Raw genomic sequence first — 26,187 nt, forward strand, 5'->3', positions numbered from 1 at the left:
AATCGCAGGCAAAGCGTGTCTCGTCCCGGGGTCCAGCCGCAGGCAAAGCGTGTCTCCTCCCGGGGTCCCAGCCACAGGCAAAGCGTGTCTCCTCCCGGGGTCCCAGCCACAGGCAAAGCGTGTCTCGTCCCGGGGTCCAGCCGCAGGCAAAGCGTGTCTCCTCCCGGGGTCCCAGCCACAGGCAAAGCGTGTCTCGTCCCGGGGTCCAGCCGCAGGCAAAGCGTGTCTCGTCCCAGGGTCCAGCCGCAGGCAAAGCGTGTCTCGTCCTGGGTCCCAGCCGCAGGCAAAGCGTGTCTCGTCCTGGGGTCCAGCCACAGGCAAAGCGTGTCTCGTCCCGGGGTCCAATCGCAGGCAAAGCGTGTCTCGTCCCGGGGTCCAGCCGCAGGCAAAGCGTGTCTCCTCCCGGGGTCCCAGCCACAGGCAAAGCGTGTCTCCTCCCGGGGTCCCAGCCACAGGCAAAGCGTGTCTTGTCCCGGGGTCCAATCGCAGGCAAAGCGTGTCTCCTCCCGGGGTCCCAGCCACAGGCAAAGCGTGTCTCGTCCCGGGGTCCAATCGCAGGCAAAGCGTGTCTCTTCCCGGGGTCCAGCCGCAGGCAAAGCGTGTCTCCTCCCGGGGTCCCAGCCACAGGCAAAGCGTGTCTCGTCCCGGGGTCCAATCGCAGGCAAAGCGTGTCTCCTCCCGGGGTCCAGCCGCAGGCAAAGCGTGTCTCCTCCCGGGGTCCAATCGCAGGCAAAGCGTGTCTCCTCCCGGGGTCCCAGCCGCAGGCAAAGCGTGTCTCCTCCCGGGGTCCCAGCCACAGGCAAAGCGTGTCTCCTCCCGGGGTCCCAGCCACAGGCAAAGCGTGTCTCCTCCCGGGGTCCAGCCACAGGCAAAGCGTGTCTCCTCCCGGGGTCCAGCCGCAGACAAAGCGTGTCTCCTCCCGGGGTCCAATCGCAGGCAAAGCGTGTCTCCTCCCGGGGTCCCAGCCACAGGCAAAGCGTGTCTCCTCCCGGGGTCCCAGCCACAGGCAAAGCGTGTCTCGTCCCGGGGTCCAATCGCAGGCAAAGCGTGTCTCGTCCCGGGGTCCCAGCCGCAGGCAAAGCGTGTCTCCTCCCGGGGTCCCAGCCACAGGCAAAGCGTGTCTCCTCCCGGGGTCCCAGCCACAGGCAAAGCGTGTCTCCTCCCGGGGTCCCAGCCGCAGGCAAAGCGTGTCTCCTCCCGGGGTCCCAGCCGCAGGCAAAGCGTGTCTCGTCCCGGGGTCCCAGCCGCAGGCAAAGCGTGTCTCGTCCCGGGGTCCAATCGCAGGCAAAGCGTGTCTCGTCCCGGGGTCCCAGCCGCAGGCAAAGCGTGTCTCCTCCCGGGGTCCAGCCGCAGGCAAAGCGTGTCTCCTCCCGGGGTCCAGCCGCAGGCAAAGCGTGTCTCGACCCGGGGTCCCAGCCGCAGGCAAAGCGTGTCTCGACCCGGGGTCCAGCCGCAGGCAAAGCGTGTCTCGTCCCGGGGTCCCAGCGGCAGGCAAAGCGTGTCTCGTCCCGGGGTCCAGCCGCAGGCAAAGCGTGTCTCGTCCCGGGGTCCCAGCCGCAGGCAAAGCGTGTCTCGTCCTGGGGTCCCAGCCGCAGGCAAAGCGTGTCTCGTCCCGGGGTCCAGCCGCAGGCAAAGCGTGTCTCGACCCGGGGTCCAGCCGCAGGCAAAGCGTGTCTCGTCCCAGGGTCCAGCCGCAGGCAAAGCGTGTCTCCTCCCGGGGTCCCAATCGCAGGCAAAGCGTGTCTCGTCCCGGGGTCCCAATCGCAGGCAAAGCGTGTCTCGTCCCGGGGTCCCAATCGCAGGCAAAGCGTGTCTCCTCCCGGGGTCCCAATCGCAGGCAAAGCGTGTCTCCTCCCGGGGTCCAGCCGCAGGCAAAGCGTGTCTCGTCCCGGGGTCCCAGCCGCAGGCAAAGCGTGTCTCGTCCCGGGGTCCAATCGCAGGCAAAGCGTGTCTCGTCCCGGGGTCCCAATCGCAGGCAAAGCGTGTCTCGTCCCGGGGTCCAATCGCAGGCAAAGCGTGTCTCGTCCCGGGGTCCCAATCGCAGGCAAAGCGTGTCTCGTCCCGGGGTCCAATTGCAGGCAAAGCGTGTCTCGTCCCGGGGTCCCAATCGCAGGCAAAGCGTGTCTCCTCCCGGGGTCCCAGCCACAGGCAAAGCGTGTCTCGTCCCGGGGTCCCAGCCACAGGCAAAGCGTGTCTCGTCCCGGGGTCCCAGCCGCAGGCAAAGCGTGTCTCCTCCCGGGGTCCAGCCGCAGGCAAAGCGTGTCTCGTCCCGGGGTCCAGCCGCAGGCAAAGCGTGTCTCCTCCCGGGGTCCAGCCGCAGGCAAAGCGTGTCTCGTCCCAGGGTCCAGCCGCAGGCAAAGCGTGTCTCCTCCCGGGGTCCCAATCGCAGGCAAAGCGTGTCTCGACCCGGGGTCCCAATCGCAGGCAAAGCGTGTCTCGTCCCGGGGTCCAATCGCAGGCAAAGCGTGTCTCGTCCCGGGGTCCCAATCGCAGGCAAAGCGTGTCTCGTCCCGGGGTCCAATTGCAGGCAAAGCGTGTCTCGTCCCGGGGTCCCAATCGCAGGCAAAGCGTGTCTCCTCCCGGGGTCCCAGCCACAGGCAAAGCGTGTCTCGTCCCGGGGTCCCAGCCACAGGCAAAGCGTGTCTCGTCCCGGGGTCCCAGCCACAGGCAAAGCGTGTCTCCACCCGGGGTCCCAGCCACAGGCAAAGCGTGTCTCGTCCCGGGGTCCCAGCCACAGGCAAAGCGTGTCTCCTCCCGGGGTCCCAGCCGCAGGCAAAGTGTGTCTCGTCCCGGGGTCCCAATCGCAGGCAAAGCGTGTCTCGTCCCGGGGTCCCAGCCACAGGCAAAGCGTGTCTCGTCCCGGGGTCCCAGCCGCAGGCAAAGCGTGTCTCGTCCCGGGGTCCCAATCGCAGGCAAAGCGTGTCTCCTCCCGGGGTCCCAGCCACAGGCAAAGCGTGTCTCGTCCCGGGGTCCCAGCCGCAGGCAAAGCGTGTCTCGTCCCAGGGTCCAGCCGCAGGCAAAGCGTGTCTCGACCCGGGGTCCCAGCCGCAGGCAAAGCGTGTCTCGTCCCGGGGTCCAGCCGCAGGCAAAGCGTGTCTCGTCCCGGGGTCCAGCCGCAGGCAAAGCGTGTCTCGACCCGGGGTCCAGCCGCAGGCAAAGCGTGTCTCCTCCCGGGGTCCCAGCCGCAGGCAAAGCGTGTCTCGTCCCGTGGTCCAGCCGCAGGCAAAGCGTGTCTCGTCCCGGGGTCCAGCCGCAGGCAAAGCGTGTCTCGTCCCGGGGTCCAATCGCAGGCAAAGCGTGTCTCGACCCGGGGTCCCAGCCGCAGGCAAAGCGTGTCTCCTCCCGGGGTCCAGCCGCAGGCAAAGCGTGTCTTGACCCGGGGTCCCAGCCGCAGGCAAAGCGTGTCTCGTCCCGGGGTCCCAGCCGCAGGCAAAGCGTGTCTCGTCCCGGGGTCCAGCCGCAGGCAAAGCGTGTCTCCTCCCGGGGTCCCAGCCGCAGGCAAAGCGTGTCTCCTCCCGGGGTCCAGCCGCAGGCAAAGCGTGTCTCCTCCCGGGGTCCCAGCCGCAGGCAAAGCGTGTCTCCTCCCGGGGTCCCAGCCGCAGGCAAAGCGTGTCTCCTCCCGGGGTCCAGCCGCAGGCAAAGCGTGTCTCCTCCCGGGGTCCCAGCCACAGGCAAAGCGTGTCTCGTCCCGGGGTCCAGCCACAGGCAAAGCGTGTCTCGTCCCGGGGTCCAATCGCAGGCAAAGCGTGTCTCCTCCCGGGGTCCCAATCGCAGGCAAAGCGTGTCTCGTCCCGGGGTCCAATCGCAGGCAAAGCGTGTCTCGTCCCGGGGTCCAGCCGCAGGCAAAGCGTGTCTCCTCCCGGGGTCCCAGCCGCAGGCAAAGCGTGTCTCCTCCCGGGGTCCAGCCGCAGGCAAAGCGTGTCTCCTCCCGGGGTCCCAGCCGCAGGCAAAGCGTGTCTCCTCCCGGGGTCCCAGCCGCAGGCAAAGCGTGTCTCCTCCCGGGGTCCAGCCGCAGGCAAAGCGTGTCTCCTCCCGGGGTCCCAGCCACAGGCAAAGCGTGTCTCGTCCCGGGGTCCAGCCACAGGCAAAGCGTGTCTCGTCCCGGGGTCCAATCGCAGGCAAAGCGTGTCTCCTCCCGGGGTCCCAATCGCAGGCAAAGCGTGTCTCGTCCCGGGGTCCAATCGCAGGCAAAGCGTGTCTCGTCCCGGGGTCCAGCCGCAGGCAAAGCGTGTCTCCTCCCGGGGTCCAGCCGCAGGCAAAGCGTGTCTCGTCCCGGGGTCCAATCGCAGGCAACGCGTGTCTCGTCCCGGGGTCCCAATCGCAGGCAAAGCGTGTCTCGTCCCGGGGTCCAATCGCAGGCAAAGCGTGTCTCGACCCGGGGTCCCAATCGCAGGCAAAGCGTGTCTCGTCCCGGGGTCCAATCGCAGGCAAAGCGTGTCTCGACCCGGGGTCCCAATCGCAGGCAAAGCGTGTCTCGTCCCGGGGTCCAATCGCAGGCAAAGCGTGTCTCGTCCCGGGGTCCCAATCGCAGGCAAAGCGTGTCTCCTCCCGGGGTCCCAGCCACAGGCAAAGCGTGTCTCGTCCCAGGGTCCAGCCGCAGGCAAAGCGTGTCTCCTCCCGGGGTCCCAGCCGCAGGCAAAGCGTGTCTCCTCCCGGGGTCCCAGCCACAGGCAAAGCGTGTCTCGTCCCGGGGTCCCAGCCGCAGGCAAAGCGTGTCTCCTCCCGGGGTCCCAGCCGCAGGCAAAGCGTGTCTCCTCCCGGGGTCCAGCCGCAGGCAAAGCGTGTCTCGTCCCAGGGTCCAGCCGCAGGCAAAGCGTGTCTCCTCCCGGGGTCCCAATCGCAGGCAAAGCGTGTCTCGTCCCGGGGTCCAGCCGCAGGCAAAGCGTGTCTCGTCCCGGGGTCCCAATCGCAGGCAAAGCGTGTCTCGTCCCGGGGTCCAGCCGCAGGCAAAGCGTGTCTCCTCCCGGGGTCCCAATCGCAGGCAAAGCGTGTCTCGTCCCGGGGTCCAGCCGCAGGCAAAGCGTGTCTCGTCCCGGGGTCCCAATCGCAGGCAAAGCGTGTCTCCTCCCGGGGTCCCAGCCACAGGCAAAGCGTGTCTCGTCCCGGGGTCCCAGCCGCAGGCAAAGCGTGTCTCGTCCCAGGGTCCAGCCGCAGGCAAAGCGTGTCTCGTCCCGGGGTCCAGCCGCAGGCAAAGCGTGTCTCGTCCCGGGGTCCAGCCGCAGGCAAAGCGTGTCTCGTCCCGGGGTCCAGCCGCAGGCAAAGCGTGTCTCCTCCCGGGGTCCAGCCGCAGGCAAAGCGTGTCTCGACCCGGGGTCCAGCCGCAGGCAAAGCGTGTCTCCTCCCGGGGTCCCAGCCGCAGGCAAAGCGTGTCTCGTCCCGGGGTCCAGCCGCAGGCAAAGCGTGTCTCGACCCGGGGTCCAGCCGCAGGCAAAGCGTGTCTCCTCCCGGGGTCCAGCCGCAGGCAAAGCGTGTCTCCTCCCGGGGTCCCAGCCGCAGGCAAAGCGTGTCTCCTCCCGGGGTCCAGCCGCAGGCAAAGCGTGTCTCCTCCCGGGGTCCCAGCCACAGGCAAAGCGTGTCTCGTCCCGGGGTCCAATCGCAGGCAAAGCGTGTCTCGTCCCGGGGTCCCAGCCGCAGGCAAAGCGTGTCTCGACCCGGGGTCCCAGCCACAGGCAAAGCGTGTCTCGACCCGGGGTCCAGCCGCAGGCAAAGCGTGTCTCGACCCGGGGTCCAGCCACAGGCAAAGCGTGTCTCGTCCCGGGGTCCAGCCGCAGGCAAAGCGTGTCTCCTCCCGGGGTCCCAGCCACAGGCAAAGCGTGTCTCCTCCCGGGGTCCCAGCCGCAGGCAAAGCGTGTCTCGTCCCGGGGTCCAGCCGCAGGCAAAGCGTGTCTCGACCCGGGGTCCCAGCCACAGGCAAAGCGTGTCTCGTCCCGGGGTCCGGCCGCAGGCAAAGCGTGTCTCGACCCGGGGTCCAGCCACAGGCAAAGCGTGTCTCCTCCCGGGGTCCCAGCCACAGGCAAAGCGTGTCTCCTCCCGGGGTCCCAGCCACAGGCAAAGCGTGTCTCCTCCCGGGGTCCCAGCCGCAGGCAAAGCGTGTCTCGTCCCGGGGTCCAATCGCAGGCAAAGCGTGTCTCGTCCCGGGGTCCAGCCGCAGGCAAAGCGTGTCTCCTCCCGGGGTCCCAGCCACAGGCAAAGCGTGTCTCCTCCCGGGGTCCAGCCGCAGGCAAAGCGTGTCTCGACCCGGGGTCCCAGCCACAGGCAAAGCGTGTCTCGTCCCGGGGTCCAGCCGCAGGCAAAGCGTGTCTCCTCCCGGGGTCCCAGCCGCAGGCAAAGCGTGTCTCGTCCCAGGGCCCCAGCCGCAGGCAAAGCGTGTCTCCTCCCGGGGTCCAATCGCAGGCAAAGCGTGTCTCGTCCCGGGGTCCCAGCTGCAGGCAAAGCGTGTCTCGTCCCGGGGTCCCAGCCGCAGGCAAAGCGTGTCTCCTCCCGGGGTCCAGCCGCAGGCAAAGCGTGTCTCGTCCCGGGGTCCAGCCGCAGGCAAAGCGTGTCTCCTCCCGGGGTCCCAATCGCAGGCAAAGCGTGTCTCGTCCCGGGGTCCCAGCCGCAGGCAAAGCGTGTCTCCTCCCGGGGTCCCAGCCGCAGGCAAAGCGTGTCTCGTCCCGGGGTCCAGCCGCAGGCAAAGCGTGTCTCAACCCGGGGTCCAGCCGCAGGCAAAGCGTGTCTCCTCCCGGGGTCCAGCCGCAGGCAAAGCGTGTCTCCACCTGGGGTCCAGCCGCAGGCAAAGCGTGTCTCCTCCCGGGGTCCCAGCCGCAGGCAAAGCGTGTCTCCTCCCGGGGTCCAGCCGCAGGCAAAGCGTGTCTCGTCCCGGGGTCCCAATCGCAGGCAAAGCGTGTCTCAACCCGGGGTCCCAATCGCAGGCAAAGCGTGTCTCGTCCCGGGGTCCCAATCGCAGGCAAAGCGTGTCTCCTCCCGGGGTCCAGCCGCAGGCAAAGCGTGTCTCGTCCCGGGGTCCCAGCCGCAGGCAAAGCGTGTCTCGTCCCGGGGTCCAATCGCAGGCAACGCGTGTCTCGTCCCGGGGTCCCAATCGCAGGCAAAGCGTGTCTCGTCCCGGGGTCCAATCGCAGGCAAAGCGTGTCTCGACCCGGGGTCCCAATCGCAGGCAAAGCGTGTCTCGTCCCGGGGTCCAATCGCAGGCAAAGCGTGTCTCGACCCGGGGTCCCAATCGCAGGCAAAGCGTGTCTCGTCCCGGGGTCCAATCGCAGGCAAAGCGTGTCTCGTCCCGGGGTCCCAATCGCAGGCAAAGCGTGTCTCCTCCCGGGGTCCCAGCCACAGGCAAAGCGTGTCTCGTCCCAGGGTCCAGCCGCAGGCAAAGCGTGTCTCCTCCCGGGGTCCCAGCCGCAGGCAAAGCGTGTCTCCTCCCGGGGTCCCAGCCACAGGCAAAGCGTGTCTCGTCCCGGGGTCCCAGCCGCAGGCAAAGCGTGTCTCCTCCCGGGGTCCCAGCCACAGGCAAAGCGTGTCTCCTCCCGGGGTCCAGCCGCAGGCAAAGCGTGTCTCCTCCCGGGGTCCCAGCCGCAGGCAAAGCGTGTCTCCTCCCGGGGTCCCAATCGCAGGCAAAGCGTGTCTCGTCCCGGGGTCCAGCCGCAGGCAAAGCGTGTCTCCTCCCGGGGTCCCAATCGCAGGCAAAGCGTGTCTCGTCCCGGGGTCCAGCCGCAGGCAAAGCGTGTCTCCTCCCGGGGTCCCAATCGCAGGCAAAGCGTGTCTCGTCCCAGGGTCCAGCCGCAGGCAAAGCGTGTCTCCTCCCGGGGTCCCAATCGCAGGCAAAGCGTGTCTCGTCCCGGGGTCCAGCCGCAGGCAAAGCGTGTCTCGTCCCGGGGTCCCAATCGCAGGCAAAGCGTGTCTCGTCCCGGGGTCCAGCCGCAGGCAAAGCGTGTCTCCTCCCGGGGTCCCAATCGCAGGCAAAGCGTGTCTCGTCCCGGGGTCCAGCCGCAGGCAAAGCGTGTCTCGTCCCGGGGTCCCAATCGCAGGCAAAGCGTGTCTCCTCCCGGGGTCCCAGCCACAGGCAAAGCGTGTCTCGTCCCGGGGTCCCAGCCGCAGGCAAAGCGTGTCTCGTCCCGGGGTCCAGCCGCAGGCAAAGCGTGTCTCGTCCCGGGGTCCAGCCGCAGGCAAAGCGTGTCTCGTCCCGGGGTCCAGCCGCAGGCAAAGCGTGTCTCGTCCCGGGGTCCAGCCGCAGGCAAAGCGTGTCTCCTCCCGGGGTCCAGCCGCAGGCAAAGCGTGTCTCGACCCGGGGTCCAGCCGCAGGCAAAGCGTGTCTCCTCCCGGGGTCCCAGCCGCAGGCAAAGCGTGTCTCGTCCCGGGGTCCAGCCGCAGGCAAAGCGTGTCTCGACCCGGGGTCCAGCCGCAGGCAAAGCGTGTCTCCTCCCGGGGTCCAGCCGCAGGCAAAGCGTGTCTCCTCCCGGGGTCCCAGCCGCAGGCAAAGCGTGTCTCCTCCCGGGGTCCAGCCGCAGGCAAAGCGTGTCTCCTCCCGGGGTCCCAGCCACAGGCAAAGCGTGTCTCGTCCCGGGGTCCAATCGCAGGCAAAGCGTGTCTCGTCCCGGGGTCCCAGCCGCAGGCAAAGCGTGTCTCGACCCGGGGTCCCAGCCACAGGCAAAGCGTGTCTCGACCCGGGGTCCAGCCGCAGGCAAAGCGTGTCTCGTCCCGGGGTCCCAGCCGCAGGCAAAGCGTGTCTCGACCCGGGGTCCAGCCACAGGCAAAGCGTGTCTCGTCCCGGGGTCCAGCCGCAGGCAAAGCGTGTCTCCTCCCGGGGTCCAGCCGCAGGCAAAGCGTGTCTCGTCCCGGGGTCCAGCCGCAGGCAAAGCGTGTCTCGTCCCGGGGTCCAGCCGCAGGCAAAGCGTGTCTCGTCCCGGGGTCCAGCCGCAGGCAAAGCGTGTCTCCTCCCGGGGTCCAGCCGCAGGCAAAGCGTGTCTCGTCCCGGGGTCCAGCCGCAGGCAAAGCGTGTCTCGTCCCGGGGTCCAATCGCAGGCAAAGCGTGTCTCCACCCAGGGTCCAGCCGCAGGCAAAGCGTGTCTCCTCCCGGGGTCCCAGCCGCAGGCAAAGCGTGTCTCGTCCCAGGGTCCAGCCGCAGGCAAAGCGTGTCTCGTCCCGGGGTCCAGCTGCAGGCAAAGCGTGTCTCGTCCCGGGGTCCCAATCGCAGGCCAAGCGTGTCTCGTCCCGGGGTCCCAGCCACAGGCAAAGCGTGTCTCCTCCCGGGGTCCCAGCCGCAGGCAAAGCGTGTCTCGTCCCGGGGTCCAATCGCAGGCAAAGCGTGTCTCCTCCCGGGGTCCCAGCCGCAGGCAAAGCGTGTCTCCACCCAGGGTCCAGCCGCAGGCAAAGCGTGTCTCAACCCGGGGTCCCAGCCGCAGGCAAAGCGTGTCTCCACCTGGGGTCCAGCCGCAGGCAAAGCGTGTCTCGTCCCGGGGTCCAGCCGCAGGCAAAGCGTGTCTCGTCCCGGGGTCCCAATCGCAGGCAAAGCGTGTCTCGACCCGGGGTCCCAGCCACAGGCAAAGCGTGTCTCGTCCCGGGGTCCCAATCGCAGGCAAAGCGTGTCTCCTCCCGGGGTCCAGCCGCAGGCAAAGCGTGTCTCGTCCCGGGGTCCCAGCCGCAGGCAAAGCGTGTCTCGTCCCGGGGTCCCAGCCGCAGGCAAAGCGTGTCTCGTCCCGGGGTCCAATCGCAGGCAACGCGTGTCTCGTCCCGGGGTCCCAATCGCAGGCAAAGCGTGTCTCGTCCCGGGGTCCAATCGCAGGCAAAGCGTGTCTCGACCCGGGGTCCCAATCGCAGGCAAAGCGTGTCTCGTCCCGGGGTCCAATCGCAGGCAAAGCGTGTCTCGTCCCGGGGTCCCAATCGCAGGCAAAGCGTGTCTCAACCCGGGGTCCCAGCCACAGGCAAAGCGTGTCTCGTCCCGGGGTCCAATCGCAGGCAAAGCGTGTCTCCTCCCGGGGTCCCAGCCACAGGCAAAGCGTGTCTCGTCCCAGGGTCCAGCCGCAGGCAAAGCGTGTCTCCTCCCGGGGTCCCAGCCGCAGGCAAAGCGTGTCTCCTCCCGGGGTCCCAGCCACAGGCAAAGCGTGTCTCGTCCCGGGGTCCCAGCCGCAGGCAAAGCGTGTCTCCTCCCGGGGTCCCAGCCACAGGCAAAGCGTGTCTCGTCCCGGGGTCCCAGCCGCAGGCAAAGCGTGTCTCGTCCCGGGGTCCCAGCCGCAGGCAAAGCGTGTCTCCTCCCGGGGTCCAGCCGCAGGCAAAGCGTGTCTCCTCCCGGGGTCCCAATCGCAGGCAAAGCGTGTCTCGTCCCGGGGTCCAGCCGCAGGCAAAGCGTGTCTCGTCCCGGGGTCCCAATCGCAGGCAAAGCGTGTCTCGTCCCGGGGTCCAGCCGCAGGCAAAGCGTGTCTCGTCCCGGGGTCCCAATCGCAGGCAAAGCGTGTCTCGTCCCGGGGTCCAGCCGCAGGCAAAGCGTGTCTCGTCCCGGGGTCCCAATCGCAGGCAAAGCGTGTCTCCTCCCGGGGTCCAGCCACAGGCAAAGCGTGTCTCGTCCCGGGGTCCAGCCGCAGGCAAAGCGTGTCTCGTCCCGGGGTCCCAATCGCAGGCAAAGCGTGTCTCCTCCCGGGGTCCCAGCCACAGGCAAAGCGTGTCTCCTCCCGGGGTCCCAGCCGCAGGCAAAGCGTGTCTCGTCCCAGGGTCCAGCCGCAGGCAAAGCGTGTCTCGTCCCGGGGTCCAGCCGCAGGCAAAGCGTGTCTCGTCCCGGGGTCCAGCCGCAGGCAAAGCGTGTCTCGTCCCGGGGTCCAGCCGCAGGCAAAGCGTGTCTCGTCCCGGGGTCCAGCCGCAGGCAAAGCGTGTCTCGACCCGGGGTCCAGCCGCAGGCAAAGCGTGTCTCGACCCGGGGTCCCAGCCGCAGGCAAAGCGTGTCTCGACCCGGGGTCCAGCCGCAGGCAAAGCGTGTCTCGACCCGGGGTCCAGCCGCAGGCAAAGCGTGTCTCCTCCCGGGGTCCCAGCCGCAGGCAAAGCGTGTCTCGTCCCGGGGTCCAGCCGCAGGCAAAGCGTGTCTCGACCCGGGGTCCAGCCGCAGGCAAAGCGTGTCTCCTCCCGGGGTCCAGCCGCAGGCAAAGCGTGTCTCGACCCGGGGTCCCAGCCGCAGGCAAAGCGTGTCTCGTCCCGGGGTCCCAGCCGCAGGCAAAGCGTGTCTCCTCCCGGGGTCCAGCCGCAGGCAAAGCGTGTCTCCTCCCGGGGTCCCAGCCGCAGGCAAAGCGTGTCTCGTCCCGGGGTCCCAGCCGCAGGCAAAGCGTGTCTCGTCCCGGGGTCCCAGCCGCAGGCAAAGCGTGTCTCGTCCCGGGGTCCCAGCCGCAGGCAAAGCGTGTCTCCTCCCGGGGTCCCAGCCACAGGCAAAGCGTGTCTCCTCCCGGGGTCCAGCCGCAGGCAAAGCGTGTCTCCTCCCGGGGTCCCAGCCACAGGCAAAGCGTGTCTCGTCCCGGGGTCCAATCGCAGGCAAAGCGTGTCTCGTCCCGGGGTCCCAGCCGCAGGCAAAGCGTGTCTCGACCCGGGGTCCCAGCCACAGGCAAAGCGTGTCTCGACCCGGGGTCCAGCCGCAGGCAAAGCGTGTCTCGTCCCGGGGTCCCAGCCACAGGCAAAGCGTGTCTCGTCCCGGGGTCCCAGCCGCAGGCAAAGCGTGTCTCGTCCCGGGGTCCCAGCCACAGGCAAAGCGTGTCTCCTCCCGGGGTCCAGCCGCAGGCAAAGCGTGTCTCGTCCCGGGGTCCCAGCCGCAGGCAAAGCGTGTCTCCTCCCGGGGTCCCAGCCACAGGCAAAGCGTGTCTCCTCCCGGGGTCCAGCCGCAGGCAAAGCGTGTCTCCTCCCGGGGTCCCAGCCACAGGCAAAGCGTGTCTCGTCCCGGGGTCCAATCGCAGGCAAAGCGTGTCTCGTCCCGGGGTCCCAGCCGCAGGCAAAGCGTGTCTCGACCCGGGGTCCCAGCCACAGGCAAAGCGTGTCTCGACCCGGGGTCCAGCCGCAGGCAAAGCGTGTCTCGTCCCGGGGTCCCAGCCGCAGGCAAAGCGTGTCTCGACCCGGGGTCCAGCCACAGGCAAAGCGTGTCTCGTCCCGGGGTCCAGCCGCAGGCAAAGCGTGTCTCGTCCCGGGGTCCAGCCGCAGGCAAAGCGTGTCTCGTCCCGGGGTCCAGCCGCAGGCAAAGCGTGTCTCGTCCCGGGGTCCAGCCGCAGGCAAAGCGTGTCTCGTCCCGGGGTCCAGCCGCAGGCAAAGCGTGTCTCGTCCCGGGGTCCAGCCGCAGGCAAAGCGTGTCTCGTCCCGGGGTCCAGCCGCAGGCAAAGCGTGTCTCGTCCCGGGGTCCAGCTGCAGGCAAAGCGTGTCTCGTCCCGGGGTCCAGCTGCAGGCAAAGCGTGTCTCCTCCCGGGGTCCCAGCCGCAGGCAAAGCGTGTCTCGTCCCGGGGTCCAATCGCAGGCAAAGCGTGTCTCCTCCCGGGGTCCCAGCCGCAGGCAAAGCGTGTCTCCACCCAGGGTCCAGCCGCAGGCAAAGCGTGTCTCAACCCGGGGTCCAGCCGCAGGCAAAGCGTGTCTCAACCCGGGGTCCCAGCCGCAGGCAAAGCGTGTCTCGTCCCGGGGTCCAGCCGCAGGCAAAGCGTGTCTCGTCCTGGGTCCCAGCCGCAGGCAAAGCGTGTCTCCTCCCGGGGTCCAGCCGCAGGCAAAGCGTGTCTCGTCCCGGGGTCCAGCCGCAGGCAAAGCGTGTCTCGTCCCGGGGTCCCAGCCACAGGCAAAGCGTGTCTCGTCCCGGGGTCCCAGCCACAGGCAAAGCGTGTCTCCTCCCGGGGTCCCAGCCGCAGGCAAAGCGTGTCTCGTCCCGGGGTCCAATCGCAGGCAAAGCGTGTCTCCTCCCGGGGTCCCAGCCACAGGCAAAGCGTGTCTCCTCCCGGGGTCCCAGCCACAGGCAAAGTGTGTCTCGACCCGGGGTCCAGCCGCAGGCAAAGCGTGTCTCCTCCCGGGGTCCAGCCGCAGGCAAAGCGTGTCTCCTCCCGGGGTCCCAGCCACAGGCAAAGCGTGTCTCAACCCGGGGTCCAGCCGCAGGCAAAGCGTGTCTCGTCCCGGGGTCCCAGCCGCAGGCAAAGCGTGTCTCCACCTGGGGTCCCAGCCGCAGGCAAAGCGTGTCTCGTCCCGGGGTCCAGCCGCAGGCAAAGCGTGTCTCGACCCGGGGTCCAATCGCAGGCAAAGCGTGTCTCGTCCCGGGGTCCAATCGCAGGCAAAGCGTGTCTCCTCCCGGGGTCCAATCGCAGGCAAAGCGTGTCTCGTCCCGGGGTCCAATCGCAGGCAAAGCGTGTCTCGTCCCGGGGTCCAATCGCAGGCAAAGCGTGTCTCGACCCGGGGTCCAATCGCAGGCAAAGCGTGTCTCCTCCCGGGGTCCAGCCGCAGGCAAAGCGTGTCTCGTCCCGGGATCCCAGCCGCAGGCAAAGCGTGTCTCAACCCGCGGTCCAGCCGCAGGCAAAGCGTGTCTCGACCCGGGGTCCCAGCCGCAGGCAAAGCGTGTCTCCTCCCGGGGTCCCAGCCGCAGGCAAAGCGTGTCTCGTCCCGGGGTCCCAGCCGCAGGCAAAGCGTGTCTCGTCCCGGGGTCCAGCCGCAGGCAAAGCGTGTCTCGTCCCGGGGTCCCAGCCGCAGGCAAAGCGTGTCTCGTCCCGGGGTCCCAGCCACAGGCAAAGCGTGTCTCCTCCCGGGGTCCAGCCGCAGGCAAAGCGTGTCTCGTCCCGGGGTCCAGCCGCAGGCAAAGCGTGTCTCGTCCCGGGGTCCAGCCGCAGGCAAAGCGTGTCTCGTCCCGGGGTCCAGCCGCAGGCAAAGCGTGTCTCGTCCCGGGGTCCCAGCCACAGGCAAAGCGTGTCTCGACCCGGGGTCCAATCGCAGGCAAAGCGTGTCTCGTCCCGGGGTCCAGCCGCAGGCAAAGCGTGTCTCCTCCCGGTGTCCAGCCACAGGCAAAGCGTGTCTCGTCCCGGGGTCCCAGCCGCAGGCAAAGCGTGTCTCAACCCGGGGTCCCAGCCGCAGGCAAAGCGTGTCTCCTCCCGGGGTCCCAGCCACAGGCAAAGCGTGTCTCCACCTGGGGTCCCAGCCACAGGCAAAGCGTGTCTCCACCTGGGGTCCCAGCCGCAGGCAAAGCGTGTCTCGACCCGGGGTCCAGCCACAGGCAAAGCGTGTCTCGTCCTGGGGTCCCAGCCTAGCAGAGAAATATTTAGCTACTGATGCACACGACAGGCACAGGATGGAGCTCTCCCTCCCTTCTCAGGGCGGTGACCTTCCCTCTGCTGCGGGTGGCTCTGAGTTAGAGACAGGCTGGGTTTGGAATGAGATGGTCCCATCTCCTCTTCCCCTTGCCCTTCCAGCTCTGCTGCTCGGTGCATCTAACTGTGGTACCTGGCGGAGAGGTGGGAACAACCCTCCTCGTATTCTAGACAAGGGAAGGGGGAAATTTGTTCTGTGCAGAAAGCCAGCGCGACCCTCCTCCCCACGCGCACCCCTATACCGCGCACCCAGGCCCGACCACCTTCTGCAGTGGGAGTGTCATGGGGCTGACGCGCCACCAATGCGCCTCCAGCTGGTTGCTCTGGGAATTAGCTCGTTGACTCACCAGACGCCTCCCTCTCGCTGGTGTTTCCCCGTGTTCTCACTGCCCACTCTAGTCCAGACAAGCGTCACTCATGGACCTTGGCATCCTCTGCAGGACACGGCCCCCTGGCAGCGCCCACGCCAGTGTCTGAGCCCCCTTCTGGGGGTGGCTGTTTATCCTGCGTGCCCTCCAGCGTCCTCCCCTCCCCAGGGCGCCCTGTTCTCCCCCCACCTCCCTGGACCCACCGTGCCTCAGTGACCCACGGCCAGTCTCCATCTAGCCCCTGCCTCAGGGGCAAACCGCCGCCTGTAACGGCCACTCAGCACTGGCCAAGGGGGAGACCTGCTGCCCCTGCCCACCATGGCTGCCCCTTGCAGCCCCAGTAGCTTCAGGCCCTGCAGCCTGGGCGCTTGCTTGGCCAGAGTCTCCCCAGCCCTGCCTGCCTTCCCCAGCCCTGCTCTACCTCCAGGAAGCCTCCTGCTTCCCAGGCAGTCAGGTCCCTACCGCTCGTCAGCCCTCCAGGGGTCCCTCTTCACCCAGCCCCCAGCGGGGCCATTAGCCAGAACTGCCTCCGCGGGGGCTTTGCTCGCAGCCCTCCCTCAGGGCTGGGGTTTGGCCCTTAAAGGGCCAGCGCAGGGCACGCGCCCTGTGACAGGGAGATTAGACCAAACGTTCCCCGCAGCGTTGCAATCAACTGGGTCAGAGCTGAACAGACAGGCCCCGGGGAAAAGGCCAGACAGTGCAGTGCTCACACACACACTGCAGGCCTCTCGTACTGACAGCAGGAAACCTCCTGTGTGGAAGATAGAACCCTCTCTGGGGGGCAGGTCGAGACTGTGTATCCCCCCCCCCCCCAGCCCAAACTACAGAGCATCATGAACCTCATTCCCTTCCACTCCCAATACAAAAAGTGCATTTCTTCAACCTGCCTGTTCTAATAGAAACATGGAATAACACGTGCATTAATAAAGAACCCCCCACCCACCCACGCACACACACTGCCAAAACAAAATCCCTGGGGAAGGGATCAAAGCAAACGTGACAAATGTCGGTCGTGTCAAGTAACGACTGCTGGAAGGTGCTCGGCCAGTACGGAGGGAATAGACTAGATCACTGCCAATTCCACAGACTCTGCTCTAGAGGCAGCATCGTGGACCAATTTAAAAACTACCAAGCAGGTAGCACTGAGCCCAGTTTCGGGAATACGACTATATCAGCCCGGCAGCTCTTCATTGTCCAAAGCTCTAGGTAGCAGATGAAAAGTGGGATATGAAGATAATTGTGATCAACCCCGTGACGTCCTTTCTCAGGATGGAATGAGCCATGAGCTCCACTGTCTTGGGGCAGGTATCAACTCTGCCCTCAGAGGTTCTGCAATGCTCAAAGGCTGACAAGACGAATGACTGCATATCCTGCCTGGCCAGGCTGATCGTCCATCCTGACATGACACTCTAGCTGGAAAATAATCTTAACTCAGTGGGAGAAAGGAGTTAAATGAAGATTTGCTGACACCAACCCTTAAAGGAAAACAAGTAAAATTAATGGAGGACAGACTGGCTGGCACCAAATTATGTACTAGGAGTCGTACAGGAGGTGCAATGTAACTGGAAACTTTCCTATCAGATTCTTGCTTCAGGGAAACTGTCCACACAACCAATCAAGGGGAAACAGTTTTACAGCTAGAATGTGGCAATCGGTGTGTAAGGGAGGAATTCCGATGGGCTGGGGGAGGGGAGTTTACTTACTGTGTTTTCATGCGTTATAAGAGGCTGGGGGGGGAGGGGGAAGATGCAAACATAAAAGGAGGAGACAAGTGGAGCTGCCATTGCAGAGCCCAGCAGCAGCCATGGGGAGAGCTGCCCGGCACCCCCTTCTCGCTTTCCTCTGTCTAGCAGCAGCAGTTTGTGAAGCTCGGGACACCTGCCCAGGTGAGTCACAGACAAACTTGTTACCTTTTCATAGCATGGATCCAACAGGTCCCACTTTGCAATGCCAAATTTAGAATGCACCAAATTCCTCCTCAGTCAGAACAAGTCTGGTGAGCACAGATGCTAGAGATGGACCTAATATAAGGACTAGAATGTGATGGACAGACTAGACTAGAATATAGTACAAGCTGCACCTCTCGGAAGACCAAGGATGTTCCGAGACCAGAGTCCTGGTGTGCTGCAGGGGTGGGGTGCCAGGAGCCTTGCAGGATGCGGGGAGGGGGGCATGCGCAGAACAGCTGGGATGCAGGGAGGGGCGGGGGGGAGCAGCATGTGCCTCAGCTGGGATGCAAGGGGCCAGGAAAATCCCACATCCTGGACCAGTCAGGTCCCCAGGGTGCTGGACCAGGGAGGTCCAACCCGTTTTTCGCCTTCCTCTGTAGCATTGGGCACAGATCACAGCTGAAGGACTCTGTGCATGTTGGGGCCTTCAAAGTATTGGAAGGCTTCAATATCTGAGACATAGGTGAGAGGATTATTCTAAGAGGGGTGGGCGAGATTCTGTGGCCTGCACTGTGCAGGGGGTCAGACTAGATGATCATAATGGTCCCTTCTGACCTTAAAGTCTATGAGTCTATGAGTATGAGACCTGAGAAAAGGGCCGGAATACGACGGACATGATGTAAAGGAGACTCGAACAGATGTGTTCCAAGGCATGGAGCAGAATAAGTCTGAGGGAAGGTATAAACTAGAACCAGAGGAGCCGATAGCCCTGCCAGGCCCCTGGGCAAGGTGCAGGGGGCAGCTCAGCTCCTGGAAGGGGAGGAGCCTCAGATGAAAGGGGAGGGGTTGGGGAGCAGCCGTTGGTGCTGCCTGGACCACGCAATGCCCCCTCCCCAGCCCTCAATGCCATCAGGAGCACACCGCCTGGGCTCTGGCGGCAATCTACAGGGACCGGGGCTGGTGCAGCGAGGGCAATCAGGAGCCCAGGCCCCTTTCAATCACCAGGCCCCCTTTTCCCTCCCTCCCTCTTGGCTCTGGGGTCATTTCTTAAGAGCTGCTCAAAGGCACCTTCCTGCCAGACTGGCTGCACACCTTTCTTGCAGCAGGACATGGCTGTAGGGGAAGTCCCTGGCTAGTACTAATAAGCCAGGTGAAAGCAATGCCTGTGGTTTTGTGTTCCATGCAGTGGGTGAGGCTGCTTGGTTACATTCTTGGTAGATTTCTTGATTTCCTCTTCCCAGATCTAGGGCACAAGCCTGTTCCCAATGCAGCCAATGACAAGACTCCCCTGACTTCCCTTTACAAGCCTTGAATCTTCTCTTGTGGCACTGAGCTATCCAGGTCACAGGGCCGTGTGGCCAGTTTCACCCAGACCCTCGCTAGCCCACCAGATTGCGTGTCGCTTGAAAATCCTGTCTGAGGTTCTCCGATATCCGCTTCTGGTGGTTAATTTAGTACCTGCCAATTCCTGAGAGTTTTAAACCACCCTGAAATTGAGGGGCTGCTTTTATATTTATAGACAAAAAGAGAGACAGACAGACAGACGGGTGGGGATTCTCACGTGCCGGATTTACGTCTCTCGGGGATCTGCAGAATGGGTCAGTCCTACGGACTCTCTCACGTATCATTTTCTCCCCAGAGGTGAAGATAGTGGGTCTCAGCAGTTCAGAGAAGGTCGCTGTTCTCCAATGCTGCCCTGGGATGCCTGGGGCTGTGGGGCCCAAAGGTGACCCTGGACCTGCAGGAATGAGAGGTATGTGCCCGGGTGCTAGGGAGACTTTGCCTTGAAAGGCAGGAAAACGAGTGACTGACGTTATAATTGTTCAGCCCTTGGAAATCTTTATGGGTCCCCAACAGGAGGAAAAGGAGCCTGACGGGCTGGTCTCTAACTCCACATTGACGGGCCAGAGCTAGCAAGCTTGCTCTGAAACACTGTCAGTTCAATCCAGCAGCTCGGCAGAAAGGGACCTGGGGGTTACAGTGGATGAGAAGCTGGACAGGAGTCAGCAGTGTGCCCTTGTAGCCGAGATCCAGGAAAATTATGATTATTCCCCTTTCTTTGGTGCTGGTGAGGCTGCATCTGGAGTATTGTGTCCAGTTTTGGACACACATACACTACAAAGGATGAGGATAAACTGGAGAGTCCAGCAGAAGGCAACAAAAATGATTAGGTGGCCGTGGCTCATGACTTATGAGGAGAGTCTTGTTTAGTCTGCAGAAGAGAAGAGTGAAGGGGGATTTGAGAGCAGCCTTCAGATACCTGAAGGGGGTTCCAAAGAGGCTGTTCTCAGTGGTGGCAGATGGCAGAACAAGGAGCAATGGGCTCAAATTGCAGTGGGGGAGGTCTTGGTTGGATATTAGGAAAAACTATTCCCCTAGCAAGGTGGTGAAGCACTGGGATGGGTTATCTAGGGAGGGGGTGGAATCTCCATCCCTAGAGATTTTCAAGGCCCGCCTTGACAAAAGCCTCGCTGGGACAGTTTTGTTGGGGTTGCTCCTGCTTTGAGCAGATGAACTCCTGAGGTCTCTTCCAACCCTAATCTGCTGCGATTCTTTTTCCTCTGCCCAGAACAATGGCAGCCGCTGGAAGGGAAGCCAGCTGTGTATCTTTGATGGCCACCATCTTGGCCAGCACATCAGGGATCTCCAGAGTTAAGACGTGTGAGCTGCTATAGCAGGAGCTAAGGGGCCAAGTGCCACTATCTGCTCAGAAAAGTCAGATGTGGGAATTCAGCTCACTTCTTGTAGGCATGTTTAATTAGTGCATTGTCAGATGTTTACTCTCTTGTTCCGTAGGAGAACAGGGAGCTCCAGGGATCCCTGGAAAGAGGGGACCAGCCGGGGAGAAAGGTAATCTTCTGTTTCTAGGATTTGTAGTTCATGTGGCTATAGCCACATTAGCTTTAGTGTGACGAGCTTGCTAAGAACAGAAGTGAACACGTGGTCATGTCATTGCAATTTCGTTTTCACAAAAGCCCTTTTGTCTGTATGCCAGCATGGAACAAAAGCAAAGCACAAAACCTACATTTGCTGAGAAACGGCATTGCATCTGCTGGACAGCTCTGCTTTTTAATGGGACTTAGGCTCGTAAGTTACTTATGTGCTATTGAAATTGTTCCCCACTGCATCTTGGGACCGTCAGCCAGGAGCAATTCTGCAGCAAGCTCTCTTACATCCTGTTTTCCCAAGTGAATCCATGTGTGCAAATGGAGAATGCATGTCTATGTCCTTCACACTTACAAATGTAATGCCCCTCATGGTCTGCATTGTACAATCTACAATGCCAGATTCCCGCAGCTTTGGAGCTGTATGTTTTCCTGCAGCAAGACGGGCTGACACCCCAAGAGTTCTGAAGGTAGAGTGTGATCTCCAACTAATGCATTGTTTGAATCTGTGCTCCCTTTTAGGAGAGAAAGGAGACTCCCAAGAATCAGGAACAACAGGTAAGCACCTCTGCACCCTACCATACAGCAAAAGAATGATTGAACTGAGAACAGCAGCTGTGTTACCCAGGGGATACATTCTGTTTATCAGACACCTCTGCGCCACAGTCCGCCTCTGAGCATCTCTTCCAAGAGGTTGGTTAATCTCTCAAATAGCCACCAGTTCAAAACCAAACACCCTATTACCAAACATCACTGCTCCCACCTGTCCCTGGTGTGACAGTGGCCCCAAGCAGAGGAGTAATAGTTGCTCTGATTTCAGAAAGACCCAGTGACTCAAAGGCCTCCTGGAGCCTCCTCCGGCCAGCTCGTCCCCACTGGCGGGTGGCAAGGTACAAGGTACAGAGCCAGGTCCCTCACTCCTGTCTGCTACAGGCTCTTTGTGGGAGCTGTTGGCATTGGCTTTGAGCAGCCCTTTAGCTCTGGGAGCAGAGGGGCATGGACATAGCTGTGGAGTAGGGCAGGAAGGTCCGGGTGCCTCCCCTGCCCTTATGCACTTTGCCTCTCCCTAGGGAAAAGAAACCAAACTGGCAATCCAGCTGCCTAACAATGCACCAACTCTGCTGAGCTCTCCCCCCCCCCCCCCCCCCAGGCCTGATCCACACAGGATGGAGAAGGGGTCAGAGGCCTTGGCCATTTCGATCAAAGCGGAGCAGCTGTATTGGAAGGCCTGGGTATTTCAGACCTGCTCCCACTGACCCCTCCCCAGTATCCTGCACGCTCAGGCCCGGCTCGGCACCTTCAGTCACAGCACATTTACAGTTTCACTCTCTCTAGGACCCAGAAATTGCAAGGAGCTGTTGGCCAACGGGGAAACGCTGAGCGGCTGGTACACCATCTACCCCGGAGCTGGGGTTCATTCCATCACCGTCTTCTGTGACATGGACACGGAGGGCGGAGGCTGGACTGTAAGTGTGAGGGAGGACGGTGCTATGGAGAACAGGACACGTTTTGATTTTAAGCAGAGATGCCATGTTTGCCACTTGCTGACGGCGGTAAATCTGCCGTAAACTGAGGAAATGTTGAGACAGAGCTGAAATAATTCATCCAATACCGGCAGTGCCCGGCCCCTCGGACTCTCACTCAGAACAGGGAGGCCTACCAGCCAGAGAGTCTATATACAATCCCCGTGTTCAGGGTAGTATGGCCAAGCAGCCACAGGGCCAGTTTACAGTTGACAAAGTTCCTCCACACGGGGGTATCTGAGGAGGGCTGTAGGGGGACCCAGGCCTTCCCTCTCCACCGGGTCCCACCCCAGGGTCCTCACAGCAGTGCAACAGTTCACTGCTAGCTCGGCGGGGAATCCCACCGCTACACGCTGAGCTCGCAGGGAACAATTCCCCACCCTGGCTACTTCCTACCTGTGTCCTATAGGAAATCCTCTTCTACCACCGTCCCTGTCGGTCTGGCTGCCGCTGTTTGGTCCGGCGGCGCTTCCTCCCATGGAGCTCCTGCATCATCTCCTTCCCCAGCTGCAGTCAGCCCTGACTGAGCAGCTCCAGAGGCCTTTATAACCAGCCTCCAGCTGGAGCATGCCCAGAGGGCTGTGGGGGCGGGGCCTCCTCAGCCAACGGAACCAGGTTAACCCCTTCAGGCCCAGTGCAGGGTTGTTACACCCCATCACAATCCCGTTATGCAAACGTGTCATCACAGAATTCATAGCCAGGCCAGGCCATCAGTTCAAAGGGGAAACCGTGGAAGATTTCGTCCTTCTTAGGTTTATCTCGTTGGGTTTTTTGTCTTTGACCTTTGCTATTTAATCTTGCCCAGCCTGTAAGACTCCACAGGTGACTTCAGGTGTAATAACCTGCCTAGCCCATGTGGCCCAGTCTCCCTCTAGTGGCGGGGAGGGCTACACGTGGCTTCCCTTGGAGCGGGTCACGTCTTACGTCAGTCCATGCGGCGCAGGCACTCCCACAATACGTCTACACTGTAGCTGGGACCGACGCCCCCCGCCTGCTGCAAAGCACAGACGCATGCTTGCGGGACCAGAGCCAGCGCACTAAGAAACGATCCACATGGCTAGAGCAGCCCAGGGGGCAGCTTGGACCCCTTGGGTCTGAGCTCGGATGGCTTGCTCAGTCGCTCCGGAGCTGATGGGAACCACATTGCCTCCGCAGCCCCTCAGCACCTGCCGGCCGACCCTCGTGTGATGCCGAATGATAAGGCTGAAGCTCGGTTGTGTCCCCACCACTGAAGGGTTTTTACGTTCTCCAAGCCCCTGAGTGGGAGACAGATGGGGCACGGAGCAGAGAGAGTAGCTAACGGGTGGGGCGGGGTTGAAGTACTTCCTAGCTTGAAGAGTGAGCTCCCTCAGCCTAATGTGGTTATAAGAAATGGATAGAAGTGGCCTTTCCCAGTTCAATGGAACAGGAAGCTTCAACAGGAACCAGAATCACTCTTTGCACTTGGTTACATCCCATCTCTGTGCCCCCACCTCCTCTCTGGAGGAAGGTAGTAGTACCCACGTTGGTAGAGCAGGACAGATTTATCACAGGGAGATCGAACAGAAAGCATTACGTGAATGCGCCGGACAGTGGCTGTGTGTGCAGGTAGGAAGTAATGGTAAGTCCGGCACCTGCTTTACTGTGGATAGAAACCAGAGGGCAGTTTTCCATTCCCCCCCCCCCCCATTTCCTTCCTTGCAGGTGTTCCAGAGACGGGTGGATGGATCCGTGGAGTTTTTCCGTGACTGGAGTTCATACAAGAGAGGTTTCGGCAGCCAGCTGTCAGAATTCTGGCTGGGGAACGACAACATCCACCTGTTAACATCTCTTGGTAAGAAAATCATGGAGGGATTCTTCTCTGATTTGTGTTCTCTGCCAAACCCTCTCCTTGGAGACAGGATGCATAGAGCGATTCATCCACTTATATTCCTAGGGACGGACGCACATCTCAACCCTTCCCTGCAAAGATCAGGCAGATCGTTAATGGGATGCGATTGACACTTCTGTTTCCACTTCATCTCTAGAAACTTGCGAACTTCGGGTGGACCTGAGTGATGTGGAAAACAAGAAATCCTTTGCCCGCTATGAGACCTTCCGCATTTCAGGAGAGACTGACAAATACAGACTGACTCTAGGAAAATTTATTACAGGCACTGCAGGTAAGTTTGGGGTCCATTTTGCATCTTCTGTGCAAGGAAGATGCAATCCCTAGAAGCAGAGAGTATCTCTGGCAATTCACTAATTCAGGGGAGGCAGGAAGAAAGTCCATGTGATAAACCAGGGCAGGCCGTCAGCATGTTTTCACCATACTTGTGCAAAGTGGAATCGGACTGTTAACTGGAGTTGAATTCTGAATTCTTGGTCCTCCAGCGTCCAGAGGGAAGAGAGAACTTAGCAAAGTGAGGGCCTGCTGGGTAGGAGGTCTTTTCCCACAGCTCCCCCCTATTTTTAAACGTGGTTTAGGAAGGGGAAGGAGCTAGTGGAGACACCAAAGGAACTGTAGCGGTATTGCCAGGCTGTGCAGCAGAGAATCCCTGTTACTTGATTAGGGGTCAAATTCAGGGGGAGCAGGACACCTCTCGGAGCCGGGAAGTCCTTTGTACAAACACGGCGATGTTCTAATTTCCGGTGTTTTAACAGGGGATTCCTTAGCTGGCCATAACAACATGACATTTACAACCAAAGACAACGACAACGACCTCTATTCGGGGAACTGTGCTCTGCTCTACAAGGGGGGCTGGTGGTACAACAAGTGTCACGGTTCCAATCTGAACGGGCTGTACCTGCTGGGGCCGCACGAGAGCTACGCCGATGGCGTCATCTGGGCCACGGGCCGAGGGGCTCACTACTCCTACAAAGTCTCCGAGATGAAGTTCAGGCCGGTTTAGTGGAAGCAAAGGGCAGTGGGAGGTCGCGCTCCAGCATAACGCGCAAGAGCTGAGGAATGGCTTTAGATTTGGCCCTTTGCAGCCAATCAGTTGTTGCCTCAGAGATCACAGCCTGGCAGTGCACCTGCACTTAACTGCAGAAGAGACTTTTTTTTAACCATTTTTCAAGAACATGAGTCCGGTGGAAGCAAGATGTTTACCCCTCACTGATCCGCAAAACTTGATTGTTCATATCAGAGACATGAAGCTCTCCCCAATTCCCCAAGTCCAGCAAAGACTGAACACCAGGGCTACGTCTAGACTGGCAGGATTTTCCGCAAATGCTTTTAACGGAAAAGTTTTCTGTTAAAAGCATTTGCAGAAAAGAGCGTCTAGATTGGCACGGACGCTTTTCCGCAAAAACACTTTTGTGCAAAAGTATCCGTGCCAATCTAGACACGCTTTTCCGCAAAAAAGCCCCAATCGCCATTTTCGCGATCGGGGCTTTTTTGCACAAAACAAATCTGAGCTGTCTACACTGGCCCTTTTGTGCAAAATCTTTGTGCAAAAGGACTTTTGCCTGAACAGGAGCAGCATAGTATTTTCGCAAGAAGCACTGATTTCAGACAGTAGGAAGTCAGTGTCTTGCGGAAATTCAAGTGGCCAGTGTAGACAGCTGGCAAGTTTTTCCGCAAAAGCAGGCGCTTTTGCGGAAAAACTTGCCAGTCTAGACACACCTCAGGAGTAAAATCCAGGCCCCAGTGAAGTCAAAGGAGGTTTTGCCACTGATTTCAGTAGAGCCAGGATGGCACCCAGGGCTCTGTAGTGAAGTCTTCGGTCACAGTCTAAAACCCCTTTACCTCTGCAGTTGTGCTGTGGTATATTATGAAGCACGATCCTCCCTGGTTAAAAGAAACCTGCTTATGGCACAATGAGCTAATAAAGTCTGTTTAACCAGGCACATGAAGTATGTTTTGTGCTGCATTATTACATTATTACTAGGGGGTTTTTTTCTACTGGTTTATTCACAATGGTTCAACCAGTTATTTGGGTGGATTTGAATATTAATAACATATAGCACACGAAAAAATACTAGGTCCTTTTCATCAGAAGACCTCAAAAGGCTTGACAAGTATTACAGACTGTTGTTTCACCAACCGCAAAATCAATAGACTGATAGTTTCGATTATTTGTCCAGATTTATAACTGTTGAGTCGAAAAGGTCAGTTCTGTAGTTCTGTGGTCCAGCCACTAGCTGCAACTGTGTGCCTTGGAAAGTTTGCACTCTGTGCTGAAGACCGGGGGAGCAGAAGAAATTCTTGGGGAAGTAGCTGCATTTTATTGACTTTAATAATGAAAAAGAACTGTAAATATCATGCTGCCGGCATTGTTTGTGGAAAATTATGTAAGGCTGTGAGTGGACATCCATGTGCAGGAGGAAGCTGTGATCTGGAAAGGTAACTGAGGCCAGAGCTATCTAAGGCCGGAAAGGTCAGCCTAAAGTGTGCAATTCCAGTTACGTAAATAACATAGCCGGACTTGACATATCTTAAACCAAGCTTGGTGCCTTCTGCACTGTGGGAGCCTGCTGGGAGCAACCACTTCTATCGGCTTCCCTTACTCCTCGTGACTTCAAAGAGTACAGGCTGACCAAAAGCGGCGAGGAGTCCTGTGGCACCTTATAGACTAACTGAAGTGTTGGAGCATAAGGTTTCGTAGGCAAAGACCCACTTCGTCAGATGCATGTAGTGGAAATTTCCAGAGGCAGGTATAAATATGCAGGCCAGGATCAGGCTGGAGATGACGAGGTGGATCCAATGAGGGAGGATGAGGCCCACTTCTAGTAGCTGATCTGGAGGTGTGAATTCCAAGAGAGGAGAAGCTGCTTTTGTAGTTAGTGAGCCATTCAGAGTCTTTGTTTAATCCAGAGTTGATTGTGTCAAACTTGAAGATGAACTGGAGCTCAGCAGTTTCTCTTTGAAGTCTGGTCCTGAAGTTTTTTTGCTGCAGGATGGCTACCTTTAGATCTGCAATTGTGTGTCCAGGGAGATTGAATTGTTCAATCTTTTGTATACAAAAACCTGAAGGGGAACATGCTCTGACGAAGTGGGTCTTTGCCCATGAAAGCTGATGCTCCTACACTTCAGTTAGTCTCTAAGGTGCCACAGGACTCCTCGCCGCTTTTGCAGATTCAGACTAACACGGCTCCCCCTCTGATAGGCTGACCAAGAGCACCCTCAGCATTTAATTGAGTGGATCTTTACTAGACCTGCTAAATCAAACACCAGATCAATCTCTGGTCCGGTAAGTATAGACATGGCCTCAGATTGTATCGTTCCTCTCAACTCTGTATTATGGGCTCTGTTCTCCCCCCTCTGAGATTCACTGACACAT

At 61.1% G+C, this 26,187-nt stretch overlaps 1 protein-coding gene across 1 annotated transcript; it reads left to right on the forward strand.

The window, feature by feature from the left end:
* Positions 1-16,382: 16,382 nt before the first annotated feature.
* Positions 16,383-24,754, forward strand: LOC102456827 (ficolin-2-like). The gene is made up of 8 exons (XM_006112335.5): positions 16,383-16,533; positions 18,176-18,289; positions 19,333-19,386; positions 19,944-19,979; positions 20,757-20,887; positions 22,628-22,757; positions 22,951-23,085; positions 23,567-24,754. Exons 1-8 carry the CDS (start codon positions 16,452-16,454, stop codon positions 23,812-23,814), a joined length of 930 nt encoding a protein of 309 aa, XP_006112397.1. The 5' UTR covers positions 16,383-16,451; the 3' UTR covers positions 23,815-24,754.
* Positions 24,755-26,187: the final 1,433 nt, after the last annotated feature.

Source organism: Pelodiscus sinensis, chromosome 23 (genome assembly GCF_052426305.1).
Source record: "Pelodiscus sinensis isolate ZL-2025 chromosome 23, ASM5242630v1, whole genome shotgun sequence".
In the NCBI taxonomy this organism is placed as follows: Eukaryota; Metazoa; Chordata; order Testudines; family Trionychidae; genus Pelodiscus; species Pelodiscus sinensis.

What these genes read in the sequence shown, in the direction of transcription:
- LOC102456827 (XM_006112335.5), top strand. Translation starts at nt 16,452, where the DNA reads ATGGGGAGAGCTGCCCGGCACCCCCTTCTCGCTTTCCTCTGTCTAGCA. An exon ending in TGGACCTGCAGGAATGAGAG is followed by an intron (nt 18,290 to 19,332) that starts GTATGTGCCCGG and finishes CTTGTTCCGTAG; the next exon opens with GAGAACAGGGAGCTCCAGGG. An exon ending in CCACCTGTTAACATCTCTTG is followed by an intron (nt 22,758 to 22,950) that starts GTAAGAAAATCA and finishes CTTCATCTCTAG; the next exon opens with AAACTTGCGAACTTCGGGTG.